Source organism: Anguilla rostrata, chromosome 8 (assembly GCF_018555375.3).
Source record: "Anguilla rostrata isolate EN2019 chromosome 8, ASM1855537v3, whole genome shotgun sequence".
NCBI classification, from domain to species: domain Eukaryota; kingdom Metazoa; phylum Chordata; class Actinopteri; order Anguilliformes; family Anguillidae; genus Anguilla; species Anguilla rostrata.
The window spans coordinates 11,045,769-11,058,749 of NC_057940.1; the positions used below are offsets into that span (position 1 = coordinate 11,045,769).

Consider the following 12,981-nt stretch of genomic DNA (forward strand, 5'->3'; position numbering starts at 1 on the left):
ACCAGAAGGCTTTTTCAGCAATATGCGTCATACATTTCACATAAAAATAAATTCGCTTTTGTGTGTACCAGTGGTGTGTCTGTGTAATGACTGGGTGACGTAATCTTCTGGAGTGATTTTTTTGGGGTAGCCTCTTACCTATCGATCCATCCATCCATTATCTATTCTATACCCGCATATCCTGGGCAGGGTTGCGAGGTACTCTTACCTAGTTTTACCTAAATAAAGTAAATAATATTTCTCAGGATTCCCATCTTTGAAGCCTGCTGTACATATAAATAAACAAATCTACATCTAGACTCAGGTGTTGGATGTTGAGTGAACATTGCAGTTTAGACTAGTATGCCTAACATGAATTATGCATGCAAAAAACGGACTATGTCTTGAATGTTGCTAGCTACTTGTGTTGGTTCAAACTTCCAGTGCATCCCGCCACTTGAGAACATACCACTTTCCTCCCTTGCTTAGCTGTCTGTCGGGTTTCGGAGCAAATCATTAAGAGCGGGGAAGTCGGTTAATTTTGAAAAGTATACACCTTTACAAATTCCGCTTTGAGTCATGATCATCATTTAATTTGTACCCAAAATACACATCAAAGTGGACACATAGTCACAGAATAATTGATATTATTTTATTTTGATTGTTTCTTTTATTGGCATCTTAACCTCCCCTCGCATGGACTGTTACATTGAAGAATCGCATCATCTGTTCCGTGCAGTGTGGTTTGAGCTCTGTTGAATTGCATTTGGTTGATTTTTCATATTTTCGTGATTTAAGAAATAAGAAAATATAATTACAATGTCGGTGGCGTTTGCAGCACACAGACAGCGAGGAAAGGGTGACATAACGCCGGCAGGAATACAGAAGGTAATTATATTAGTTAAGTTGAAAATCTTAAGGAGCGTTAGCTGGCTAGCTCCACAAAGTCGTGCTCAACGGAAAAGAATTGGGAACAATTGCTGGCGCACAGATTGGGTTTGAGGCACGATTAGTAGCTGCGTTAGCCAGCCAGCAGAGTGAAAATTTTAAATCCAAATAGAAATTAAGGTATAGCTCATTTACATTTATTTTTGCAGCAAATTACTGTTATGTGATGAAGGCCTCGCTGCTAATGTGGCTTGATAGCTAGCTAGCTTGCTATCCAACCAGCTAAACGGCGAATTGCCTTTGTTAGCTTGCTACCCTGAGACTAGTTGCTTTCCCTGTGAATAGCTCGATTTCCAATTGTTCATCATGACTTGTGATAGATGCAGCGGTACAATTAAAATAACTTTAGATATAGCTAACTTGCGGCTGCACGTTTTCAGTATTTTGTATTGAGGTGGTTTTGAATGCATTTTTAAAACGAGTCGGTTGCTTTAGTCTGCGTTCGACTAAATAAAACGTATGTAGCTACATGTACGACAACCAGTATGATTGATGCTATATTGGACGAAAGTGGCCAAATCGTTATAGCTAAAACTTTAATCTCAATTTAAACGGGTACGATTCGTATAAAACTAACACATAAGTAGTTGAATAAAAATACCACAAGCACTAGTACCAATGTTGTTTTCAAGCCTAGTTAAGTTAGCTAATTGAATAGTCGAATCACGTAGTAGTATGCTCAATGGTAATCCTGCTAGCTGCTCAATTGTGGTTCATTCTGATCAGCAGCATAGCGATAGCTAGCTATCTTAATAATTGAATGCATTTATGATTTATGAACATAGTTCACACATGCCTAGCTTTTAGCTGGTTCAGTGTATCCACTAGACTACAACAGTAATATACTACCCTTTAGGGTGTTTCTTGAGTTGCTAACGCTGGAGTGAGTTAGGGAAGTTCCATTTGAAGAGGTTCGTTTCGCGCGCGCGAGAAGAAGCTTAAATTAGCACTGTGCATGTACGCACCAGGTCCTGTCAAGTGCAACGCGCCTAGAAAAACAGGTTTCCATCTATTTGCATGTTCTCGAGCAGGAAAGTCATTTAAAGCACTTATTCGAACCTTTTTGATTAATGTGTGTAAGTTACTTGGCATGTAAGCAGCTGCCCTTCAGGGTTGAATGGGTTTCCTTTCCCACATGCACACAATGAATGACACTAATAAAAACGCGATCAGTGTGTTAAGTTTGCCTTCAGGTTTCTGTGTTTCTAAGCAGTCTTTTTTCCTGTTAGTTGTTAGATGAGAACAATCATCTCATCCAATGCATCATGGACTTCCAGAGCAAAGGAAAAACTGCAGAATGCTCACAGTAAGTAGCTACTCTCTCTGTTTTTTATTGTAATGGTGTGGTACAAATATTAAACTGATTTGTCTAAATTGTCCCCCTAATAATAACTTGTGGAATATCATCAAGCTTGTGAAGTCATCAGCCATGGCTTTAATGAAAAACTGCATCCAATTTAAGTTCTGCAAACATAAAATTTAGGAGGCCTATTTTATATGATGACTGGGATTGCCTAAGCATTTTGTTAATTTTTCACACCATTTGCACCTTTTTATTGGTGTGGTGCTGGAGGGTAGTGCATGCATTCTGGTCTGACAAGTTTCCATGTTTCAGCATTTAGTGGGGGAAAATAATTGGTTTAACAAAATGTGGCTCTGCAAAACTTTTTTTTTGTGCCTTTGCAGGTATCAACAAATGCTACACAGAAACTTAGTTTACCTGGCAACAATAGCAGACTCCAATCAGAACATGCAGTCTCTGCTTCCTGCTGTGAGTATTCATGACAGGGAAACTATAACTGGACAAACTTGCTCTTCATTTTTAGCTGTGTAACACATTTTTACACCAACACAGTGAATAAAGGGCCTCCAAACACATTGTAGGGTTTTGATGCAGGGTTTATATTGCCTAACCTGTGTGTGTCTTTCAGGAAGTCACAGGTATACCTGCAAATGAGTATGCAGAACATTAATATTAATCCGGGCCCAGTTTAGCCTGCATAGATGTCTTCAAAGTACATTTGCACCAGCTGAAGGAGATTTAAATATTTTTTGCCCACATTGTGCTCTTAATTTTTTGATTAATTCAGTCATTTACACCATTCTGTGTTTTAGCTACATTTATTGGTACGCTTTTGAATTGCGGCTGATTGTTAATGTGTCCCGGTGTACAATGTATTTTTGTAGTGCATTCAGCTAATTTGCTAATTTGATCCAGGGTAATTTATGGAAACAAAGTGTGAAGTCCAGAAACCCTACGTCAACCCCCCCCCCCCATTTCACCACACATATCCTACATATTTGCACTCTAGCAGTATATCAGTATATTCCTCTGTCCTTATCAGTATCATTGTGTACAGTATTAAAACATAGATCTGTCTGAATCGAACACATTTGGGGTTCGTATTTTGAATTGGTATTTCTCACCCATTATGAGCAGAACTGCCGCAGATGGTGCCTTCCTTTGTGAATGTTCTTCTGAGTGGGTGGAAAAGTACAGATTTGCATGCTGTTGCCCAAAATGTTCTTTTTAAAATAATTTTCTTTTCTCCAGAAACATTATAAATGGCCTACGAGAAGAGCTCACAGACAACCCAAACGAAAAAACGATTTGAGGAAATTTGTGTCTGTTCCTGTCCATGTCGTTGTTCCTTTTTGTCTTAACCTGTATGAAGTGCACAGTCACATAGCACCAGTGGGTGCATTCATTTTGTGTCTTGCGTAGCTGCAAATCCATTCACAGTATTGTAGAGCTAGCACTTCAGCTATAGCGTGGAAAGGCAATGTTGGAATGTTATTGAGTCTGTGTATTCCGTCAGACTTTATGAATGGAACGTTCTAGGACAACGGTCCTCAACTCTGATCCTGCAGGGTCTTTTGATTTTTATTACTCAGCTCCTGATAGGTCAGCTGAGAGTTTACACAGCAAGCTCACCTCAGCTGGTTTCTTGGGAGTGTATATTATATGATGATTTTTGAAAGTAACGAAAACACCATCTGACCCTTTGGGGGTGTCCAGGACCAGAGTTGAGGATCACTTTCCTAGGAGAAGGAAGATGGCCAATGCATAAAGAATGGTGCTGTGCACAAAGGCGCAATGTCAGTGTGATGTAGCAGAATTCCGCGATGCCGTCATTTCACCCTTTGACCGAGGGTTATTGTTCACCCAGATTTTCTGTACTTGATTTCAGAAGTCTGAGTCCCCCACCACAGAGGTTAAGCATGAAGTGAGTATTTGCAGAAGTGACCACAGATGATTTTGATCGTGCTACATGTGTAAAAATATGCAGGGTCTTCCGCCATTGGCTGGGATGGGGTACGGGTCAGGGGCACGGGTGGGTGGGAGGAGTTAGCGATACTGCAGATTGTTGTAATCGTCGCCTTTTTGCAAAGGCAATATTTGTAACCGGATTTGAAATGATATGAGTGGGATATCGAGAATAGTTTGATACTGTTTTGATGTCACATGAAGTCTTCTACCTTGAAATGTGTCTCTAAGCGTTTATCAAGTTATGGAGGAGCTTCCTTGATGGGCGGCAGCAGATCTCTCGGCCAATTTAATGTGTAGAATTGATGGGTCTTGTGACCTCTTGACTGACTGCTTCTTGTGCAGGAAGCTAGGCTTTAATCCTGTTTAGAAGTCAGTCAGCAGAGGGGCATAAGTGGGTATTATGATTCAAGGTAAAAGTATTTGTGTGACATCATCAAAACTGCACCAATGGATTTTTAGGCTTCCAAGTCTATTTTTAGGCCTCCAAAGGCAGCCAAAGCCTGCCCAGGCAGAGAACGACGACCATCACTAATTTTACTGGATGGAGGGGGATGGCCTGACGGTCTGCCGCAAAGGCTACAGGAAAAACTAATAATAAAATGTATTTATTTATTTAATTATTTTGCTGATATCTGGAACCCGTTTTGGTCAAAATGTGTGCTGTGACACAACTGCAAATGAAGTCGTTCAGCGTTTGCCTTCTCCATTTTGGCTCAGAAGCCTTACTAATGGGCTTGCCGCCAGGCTGTAGTTGCCTCAGCCTGTCGTTCAAGCTCAGTTGAATTCATGTTTATGGTCACGCTATGAAAAAAGGACTTGGGCTGTAGCCAGTCCGTGTTTAGACTGAAGTAAAAAAATATTAATGTCACATTCAACCTAAAAAAAAAAACGTGCCTGTGTACTTCATGCATGTAAAGTACGGAACAAGGAGAAGAGTTCATCATTTTTAATTGCTAGTGTTAGACAAGGTTCACAAATTTATATACATGTGTATTACTAGTATTATTTATTTTTTAATTAAATAATTACGGAATTTATGTGTTCAAAATAATTAATAACATACTTAGAACTATTTAAGCTTCCATGATTGTGCTGTTTAAGCAGTCATTTACAACTAAGAAATAGCTGCGCTCTTAAAAATTCATCTGTAAGTTCATAAGTTCTGGGCTGTCTTACCTCAGATTTGTGTATAACAGTTGTGTGTTTATTTCTCTGTACTCTGAGATGTAAGCAGCCGCACACTGTGTGAGAAAGACCGTTAGAAAACAGCAAATCCCTTTCAAGTCGAGAAGTTGCTTGGGAACATTCCTGGCTAGTTTGGATCTCAGAACGATTTAGTCACGGGTAGATCTGTGCTTTTGGAGGGGTCCAGCCCTGTACTGTGGTCCGGCTCTCAGGTGTCTTCGAGTTGGAATGCTGATCTGGAATCAGGTTCCCTCGTCTGTATCCTGATCTTATCAGCTATGAGCTAAATGGGTGAACTGATCCAGGATCAGCACTCCTATTCTGGGGCATTTGATGTGTAGATATGCGGGTCTAACTAACATCTTACTCTTATGATCAGTCTGACAGTCACAACCCATTCCATCATCCACAGCATCCAGCTCCAAAACTGTTTATTTTTTTAACATCCCATCTCTTCTCTGTTTCCTGGTATCTCATCACTTTCCATCGTTTTTTAACTTCATTTCTTTTTCTCTCTCCATGTTCAATCCTCCTATCTCTCCATTTTGTAACACTCAGCCATAGCCTATCCCATCGTCTGCATTTCTTCCTCCATCTCTCCCTCCATCACTCTGTTTCTCCGTAGAGCAGCCAGCGTCAGTAATCACTGCCTCATGTTCTGCTCAGTCGGTTTATGGCCCCCCCTGTTGTTGCTCCGTCTGCAGCCCCCCTCCCAGAACGTGCCCATGGGACCGGGCGGGATGAGCCAGAGCGGGCCCCAACAGCCCCCCCACGGCCACGGCGGGCCCCCGGAGGGGCCCCCCACGCCCCACATGCAGGGCCAGATGAACGGCCAGATGCCCGGTAAGCCTCCACCTGCCGACTGTCCAGGTCGCCTAGCAACGTTGTTAGAGCGGTGCCAACTATAGTGACATCACCATGGGGCATCTTGTTAAGTGAGTGGAGGGAGAATTGGGGGAACCAAAAAGCCTCGTTTTTGGTCCAGGGTGGGATATCCTCTCTTTAGATGTAGTTCATTATTTTAATATGTTTTAAAATTTGTAGGCTGACTACGTATTTGTTGGTAGTAGATGTGTTATGTTAGTGGAGCAAATTCCATGTTTGGTTATTTTGGCCGGGGGGAGCATCCTGTACTGGTTTTTAGGGGGTTCTTGTGTTCTCTTTGAAGGACCCAACCACATGCCCATGCAGGGGCCCGGACCCAGCCAGCCCCCCAATATGCCCCCAAACAGCTCTATGAACGTCCCGCCCAGCACGCATGCGTCCATGGGGGGGTACAACCACGCGGTGGCGCCGACCCAGGGCATGCCCCCCGCCCAGGGCCAGATGAACATGGCACAGGGTCAGCCAATGGGAAACTACGGCCCGCGCCCGCCCATGAACATGCAGGCCAGCCCAGGTACCAGCAGTAAGAGAGCTTCCGTATTTACTAGGCGCGTAACGATCCATCAATCCGGATCCATGTATCGGGTACCAAGAGCAACAATCCCCGACCTCATCATCACTTGCGCTAGGCCATTTTTTTTTCTGTTAAATGTTTCATTTCCTCCCCAATCTCATTTTGGTTTTATTGTACATAGGAACAGTATTGTGTTAGCTGGATCATATATATTGATCGTTTATTACTATATCAGATCGTTTTACAGAAAAATTTGTGAGATTGCCAAATATTGAACTGTTACAAAGAATCTAAATTGTATCTTAGTGCGGTGAAGCCTGAGGTTAACACTCCTAATATTTACCATTTTCAGATATATTTGTTTGGCAAAAAATTTTTTAAAGGCTTTTACAAAAGCCTTGTAACACTTGAGGAAGTGAAAATGTTAATTGAATATTTGGTTGCCTTGCTCTTGTGTTCCCAGGTCCCATGATGCACCAGCAGCCCCCCTCCCAGCAGTACAGCATGCCCCCGGGAGGCGCACAGCACTACCCGGGCCAGCAGAACCCCATGGGCATGATGGGACAGGTCACCCAGGGGAACCACGTGATGGGACAGAGGCCTATGCCTCCGTACAGACCCCCACAGCAAGGTAAGGCGCAACACTTCTGCTGTCTGTCAGTTCCTTACAGTCAGGAACCACTCCTTCATCTGTTCATTTATCATTTTTACCAACGTAACTCACAAGGAATGCTATAGAGAGATCTCTCAAGTCAAGAAGCTGCTTAGTAACAGTTACTGCTAGCTTGGATCACAGAATGCTTCAGTCAGAGATAGATTATGTTGTATCATAGAGTTGGAATCATGGAGTTGGAATGCTGATCTTGAATCAGGTTTCCCTTGTCTGTGTCCTAACCTTATCAGTTATGAGCTACCCTTAACCACACCTTAATCTGTTAATTTATCTTTTTGTACCAGTGTGTAAGGACTGAGCAGCGCTTAACTCTTTCTATCTGCTTAATAATAAAGTTGGCAAGTTGGACAATTTTGTTGGACAAATAGAATTTGTTGCATTTTTCCCTCATAGTCATAGTATATCGGTTTTTGATATGGGCCTGTAATTTCCATATTGTGCACCCCTAAATATAATGGTAATAATAATGAATGATAATGGAATTAAACCCAGCCTTGTACAGCACCATTCAGTGCAATCTCTAAGTGCATAGAATCAGCCGCAGCTGTGCATCTGTGTCGACTGTGTCTCCTGTGCAGGACCCCCCCAGCAGTACCCTGGCCAGGAGGATTACTATGGGGAGCAGTATAGTCATGGTGGCCAGGGAGTCCCAGAAGGTAGGAGCACTCCTAACTTTTAACATTTAGAGTACTGTAATGGTAAGGGAGATGGGCCTGTAACTCAAGAGGGGCCACGTCGTCTAACTCTGGACCCACACACCGACCCGTGGATGGAGTTGCGCTCTCATGGCCTGACGCTCACCTGCCCCTGTGCTCCCCCTGCAGGTACCTCCCAGTACAGCGGTCAGCCGGAGGCCTATCCGCAAGGCCCCCCCCAGCAGCAGGGCTACCCCCCTCAGCAGCAGCAGCAGCAGTACCCCGGCCAGCAGGGCTACCCAGGCCAGCAGCAGGGATACGGTGGGTACCCCGCTTTAAACAGCAGCCCAAAATCAAAGGGCACTGCCAGCACTTCTCTGGGGGACACACAGAAACAAACTCAGTGAACCGGGTTGGGCTCAGTTCCATTACAGTTCCACTCAAATCAGGAAATGAATTGAAATTCAGTTCATTGAGTGAAAAAATCCTCGTGGAACATTATGTGCATTTTTCAGTTCATCAGTTTGAATTTGAATTTATTGAACTGACATTGAAGCGACCCCAGCAATACCAGCTGAAGTGTTTGATTGGACGCCCTTGGCATATTCGCCATTTTCTGGTAGTGAGCATTTCCTAGGAGTTTGGCTCAGTCGTCTTTTCATTTTACCCTTTCCCCCTCATTGGCTCAGTTAAATTTTTTTCTTGATGCCGATTGTGAACTCCTTTTCTTCTCAGTCACCTTCCTCAGTGCTCACTGTCAGAAAACAGGGATGTGGTAGGGGTCCGTTTTTGTTCTCTAAGGTACATTTCCTGTCAATGTTGCCTTATTGATGTACCTGAGAATACTAATTTAAATAGGTAAAGGGTGCAACGGGTGTATCTTTGAGGGCACTGCCCAAATGACAAGCCCTTGTACACCTATAGGTACAGTATTTGCCCTTTTTTTCTGACACTGTTGCTTCTGAAACCTTTGAAGTTGCTTGGTGGTAACTTTTTCCTTCCGCGTTGCATTAACACTAACCGTGGTACGTACTGCACGCTGAACCAGCGCTACATTTATCTGCGAAAAGACACTTGCGTCTGTGAACTTTTAAAAGCGGGGGACGCGGACACTGCGCGGATACCCGCGTCGCCGATCGCGGTCTGCGGGGGCTTCGTCACGCGCGCGCGTCTAATGTGTTTAATGAAATGTGCCACTGAGTTCATTTGCAGCCCTATTCATAGTTTTGACACGTCGTCGGAGGGGCACCGAACTCCGCCTGGAGCCCGCGCTATTAATACCGCTCAGACACGGGTGACCAGCGAACGCAATTACAAACCGAGCCAATGACAGGACGCTGTAACCGCCTCTTAAAAGTTTACCGTACGGCTACGCTCTCAGTCTGACTGCGGGCTCTCAGTGCCTGTCCTTAGCTTCCAGCCATGAGTATGAAAAGGGTGTTTTTAAGTTCACCCTTTAAAGAGTGTCAATGAAATGACAGCAAATTAAATATTCAGTTAACTTCACTTTGTCACTGTCTTTCCTTGTGATTTATTACCCGTCACACCTGCTTAGAATTCTCTCATTCTCTTATGTTGAATATTTATATTGTAATGTACATTTATTTATTTTAAATTTAAATGTGACACTCCCAATTATCACCTGCAATGATGCTTAAAATCACAAATATGCGAATGTTCTTAACTGAGCATCCTAATGCCGATGTAACAGTTTTGGAACGCTGGCTTAGAACTTTGGGGAGGGGGGACATTTGAAAAGCTGCTCTTCAAAGCGTTAAACCCCTCTGTCCTCCTCTTGCCCGCAGGCCCGTCTCAAGCCCCCCCAGGGCAGTACCAGAACTACCCCCAGGGCCAGGGGCAGCAGTACGGCGCCTACAGAGCCCCCCAGCCCGGCCCGCCCCAGGCGCCGCAGCAGCGCGCCTATGGCTACGATCAGGTGAGCTCAGGAGCGCGTGCAGGTGCGGGCGTGTTCGCTCCACGTTTTCGGGACGCGCACCGCCTCGGGGCTGAGGTGTCCCAGCGTGTTCGCGGGGCTGCTGAGGGCGCTAGCGCTGTGCGTGCGGGAGAGGGAGGATCGCTGCGGAGAGAGGTCGAGAGGGGAAAGAAGGGACACAGAGAAAGGGGAGAGGGTGGGTGGGAGAGAGGGAGAGCAGGATGGGGTAGAAAGAGAGATAGAAAAAGAGAGCAAGAGAGTGAGTTTTAGGCCTTAACTTTGGCCACGCATGGGTGCTGTCTGTCCTTGCGCTTGTGCACACACACGTACACACACAGACAACACATTACATGCCTGTTCTCTAACTCATAATGCTATACTGCCCTCTGGTGGCGTGTCTATGTATTGGATAGTATTGAATATAACTGACACAAAGTTAACTTGAAATTGCCTTATGGTGCATAGTAAAACAGAAAACCATTGGACATTGGGCTGGTTTTTATTTGCATCAATAAACATGGCATTCAGAGTACACACATTCTTCTACACTTAATTAATATTTCTTATTTATTTGGCATTTTCCTACTGTTTTCTATTTAAGGAAGTTGAGACTTTGTATTTAGTTGAAATGCCTTAACTGGCGGCTGATTGTAAGGTTGAAGGAAAACCACAAAAACCTGCTGACAGTTGGAGGTCCCTGTCATGGATATCGTCTAGCCTTATGACCAGCTTGGTTGATACATATGTATGAGAGTAGAAAGATGCAGAAGACTTCCGGTGTGTACTCTCTATAGTGACATTAATACATGTCTTCTTACTGCCCGTAGGCTCAGTATGGGAGCTACCAGCAGTGAGGCTCGTTTGGGGACTGGAACACGCACTAATCGCCCTTCTACTCCTGGATCTGCATCTCAGCTGCTACCGTTTGAGCCTTTTTAGGACTGTAAATGTGAGACTGTTTTGTGTTGTTATTTCACATTGTGCCCCCCTGTCCCACCCCTCACCTCCCCCCCGTTCATGTGTAGTCTTGCGTTTTGTAACATTGCGTCTGCGTTTTCGCGGGTTCCCGTGCGACAGAGGAGAAATTTAGCGCGGTTCGCGGGAATCCCAGTCGCCCTCGTCTCTCGTCCAGCCCTCCCTCCCGCACGACCCCCGTCTCGCTCAATTCGACCGCCAACCCAACGCGAGTGAGATTTCGGCGAAGAACGTTTCCTCAGATCGAGAGAAGGCGCGGTCCGTACGCTCAGTGCCGACGGGAAAAGCACTTGTGTTCTCGGGGCGAACGGATCTTCAAGCAGCGATGCCTTAAAACAGGAAGCGCCCGGCATTGGGAAGGCTCCTCCTTCCTCTGCCGAAGTCCTTCCATTTCAGATTGTGAAACCAGCAGCGTTTTTTTATTTCAGTTTGAAATGAGACCCGTCAATGCTACATCCCATCCAATGCGATTTTCTTTCTCCATTTTTATATGAAGCAATAATCAAGAGCAGAGTATCGTTTTTGTCTGTAACATTCTTAAAAGATATTTTGTATCATGGTTATAAAAAAAAAAGCAATGTACAAATGTATTTTATGCTTTTAGATGGAACTGAATTTGTATAGTGAATTGTAAACAAGTACCGGTTGTTTTTGTTTCTTGTGTTTTATTTTGAAAGAAAAACTTTTTTCCTTTAACGAGTTTACAGGTTTTTTGTTTACAGATTTTGTCTGGCTGCGACCACAACTAGACCAGGTCACATGATCCCAGCAACTAAAAGGGGTCAAGGCCTTAGTAGTGAAGGCGTTATCGACGTACCGAGCATAAGCACATGCTGCACAAATGGCGGCTTGCTCCTCTCAATGGCTCCAACAATGTTAAAAAGCTCTGAAGAAAGAGAGTCCACAAGTGTTCAGCAGTCAGCATCGGAAGAGCTGTGAAATACTGTGGTCTCTAGTGCCCCTTCCCTGGGCTTTGTGTCTTTGCTTTTGTTTTGTTTTTTGTTTTTTCTCAAAAACTTGGAAAAAAATCTTTATCCAGAATTTATATGCATTCGTAGGTCAAGTGAAGTTATTTTTTAAGACATTTTCCATAGCAATCATAGCCGTCCTTTGAATGTGGACTGCTGATTGACCGGTTTTGGACATGCATTTTTCCTAAACTAGGCACTAGAACTGTGAAACTCCACTGCACCCCACCATACCCCAGCCCCGCCCCCCACATTGTATTATTGCTGCTGCTTTCAGCTTCCACGCTCCCCACTGTGTCCACAGGTGGGCGTTCCCTGTGGACCCAACGTGTCCATTATGAGTATTTAAAACCCTTTAACCCTTCCGGCACCAGGAACATTCCTGCAGACTACATTTTACAGGAAACATCCATTTCACTGATATTCAGAAAAAAGTCATTTATACGATCATGCATTTTGGTTAGTAATACGTTTCTTTGTAAATTATCTTTTAAAAATTAGCCATCTTTGTATGTGTAGTACTTTATCTGAGGAGTTAAAGTACTTAAAATACATCGGGGCTAGTGTCAAACGATGAGGAATCATGTCGATGGCGTGCGTTTGATGGGGACAGACATGTTCTGTGTAGCTTAAAGCAGCTTCCAAGACCACCAGCTCGTGGGTGTCATGACCACCAGTTTTCCCCCTCTTTATATTTTGTTGTAGTTTTTTTTTTTTTTTTTACTTTTGTCACAATGTAAACTTGTCACTGGATATGAACAAAAACATGAAATAAATTATTGTGATTTTTTTTTCTCATTCTGTTCTGGCGTGTTGTTTTGTGAAGTTAGAAAAAGAGCGAATGCCTGCTTGTCTGTTCTCTCAGATATACAACAGCGTTATGGTGAAATGACAAGGAAAAAAGAATGGAGAATAATTGGGGCCTTTTTCTGCATTTTGCTATGGAAATGTCTGAATGGGGGATTTTCTCTGACTTGCACCATTCCACCTGACTGCAAACACGATTTTGTAACTG

The 12,981-nt window shown here is 43.8% G+C and overlaps 1 protein-coding gene across 4 annotated transcripts; it reads left to right on the forward strand.

Annotated features, from left to right (window-relative positions):
* The first annotated feature begins 431 nt into the window (after positions 1-431).
* LOC135260790 (protein SSXT-like) lies at positions 432-12,764 on the forward strand. Of its 4 annotated transcripts, none has more exons than XM_064346331.1 (11): positions 432-867; positions 2,157-2,233; positions 2,614-2,698; positions 4,122-4,154; positions 6,088-6,226; positions 6,552-6,791; positions 7,246-7,413; positions 8,034-8,111; positions 8,280-8,411; positions 9,896-10,026; positions 10,851-12,764. In XM_064346331.1, the coding sequence occupies exons 1-11, from the start codon at positions 799-801 to the stop codon at positions 10,875-10,877; spliced, it is 1,179 nt and encodes a 392-aa protein (XP_064202401.1). In that variant the 5' UTR covers positions 432-798; the 3' UTR covers positions 10,878-12,764. The 4 variants fall into 4 exon arrangements, with proteins under 4 accessions (XP_064202401.1, XP_064202400.1, XP_064202402.1 ...); XM_064346330.1 differs by having other exon boundaries at positions 436-867; positions 4,119-4,154; XM_064346333.1 differs by lacking the exon at positions 432-867 and adding an exon at positions 912-1,047 and having other exon boundaries at positions 4,119-4,154.
* Positions 12,765-12,981: the final 217 nt, after the last annotated feature.

What these genes read in the sequence shown, in the direction of transcription:
- LOC135260790 (XM_064346330.1), top strand. Translation starts at nt 799, where the DNA reads ATGTCGGTGGCGTTTGCAGCACACAGACAGCGAGGAAAGGGTGACATA. An exon ending in CGCCGGCAGGAATACAGAAG is followed by an intron (nt 868 to 2,156) that starts GTAATTATATTA and finishes TTTTCCTGTTAG; the next exon opens with TTGTTAGATGAGAACAATCA. An exon ending in CCACAGAGGTTAAGCATGAA is followed by an intron (nt 4,155 to 6,087) that starts GTGAGTATTTGC and finishes CTCCGTCTGCAG; the next exon opens with CCCCCCTCCCAGAACGTGCC.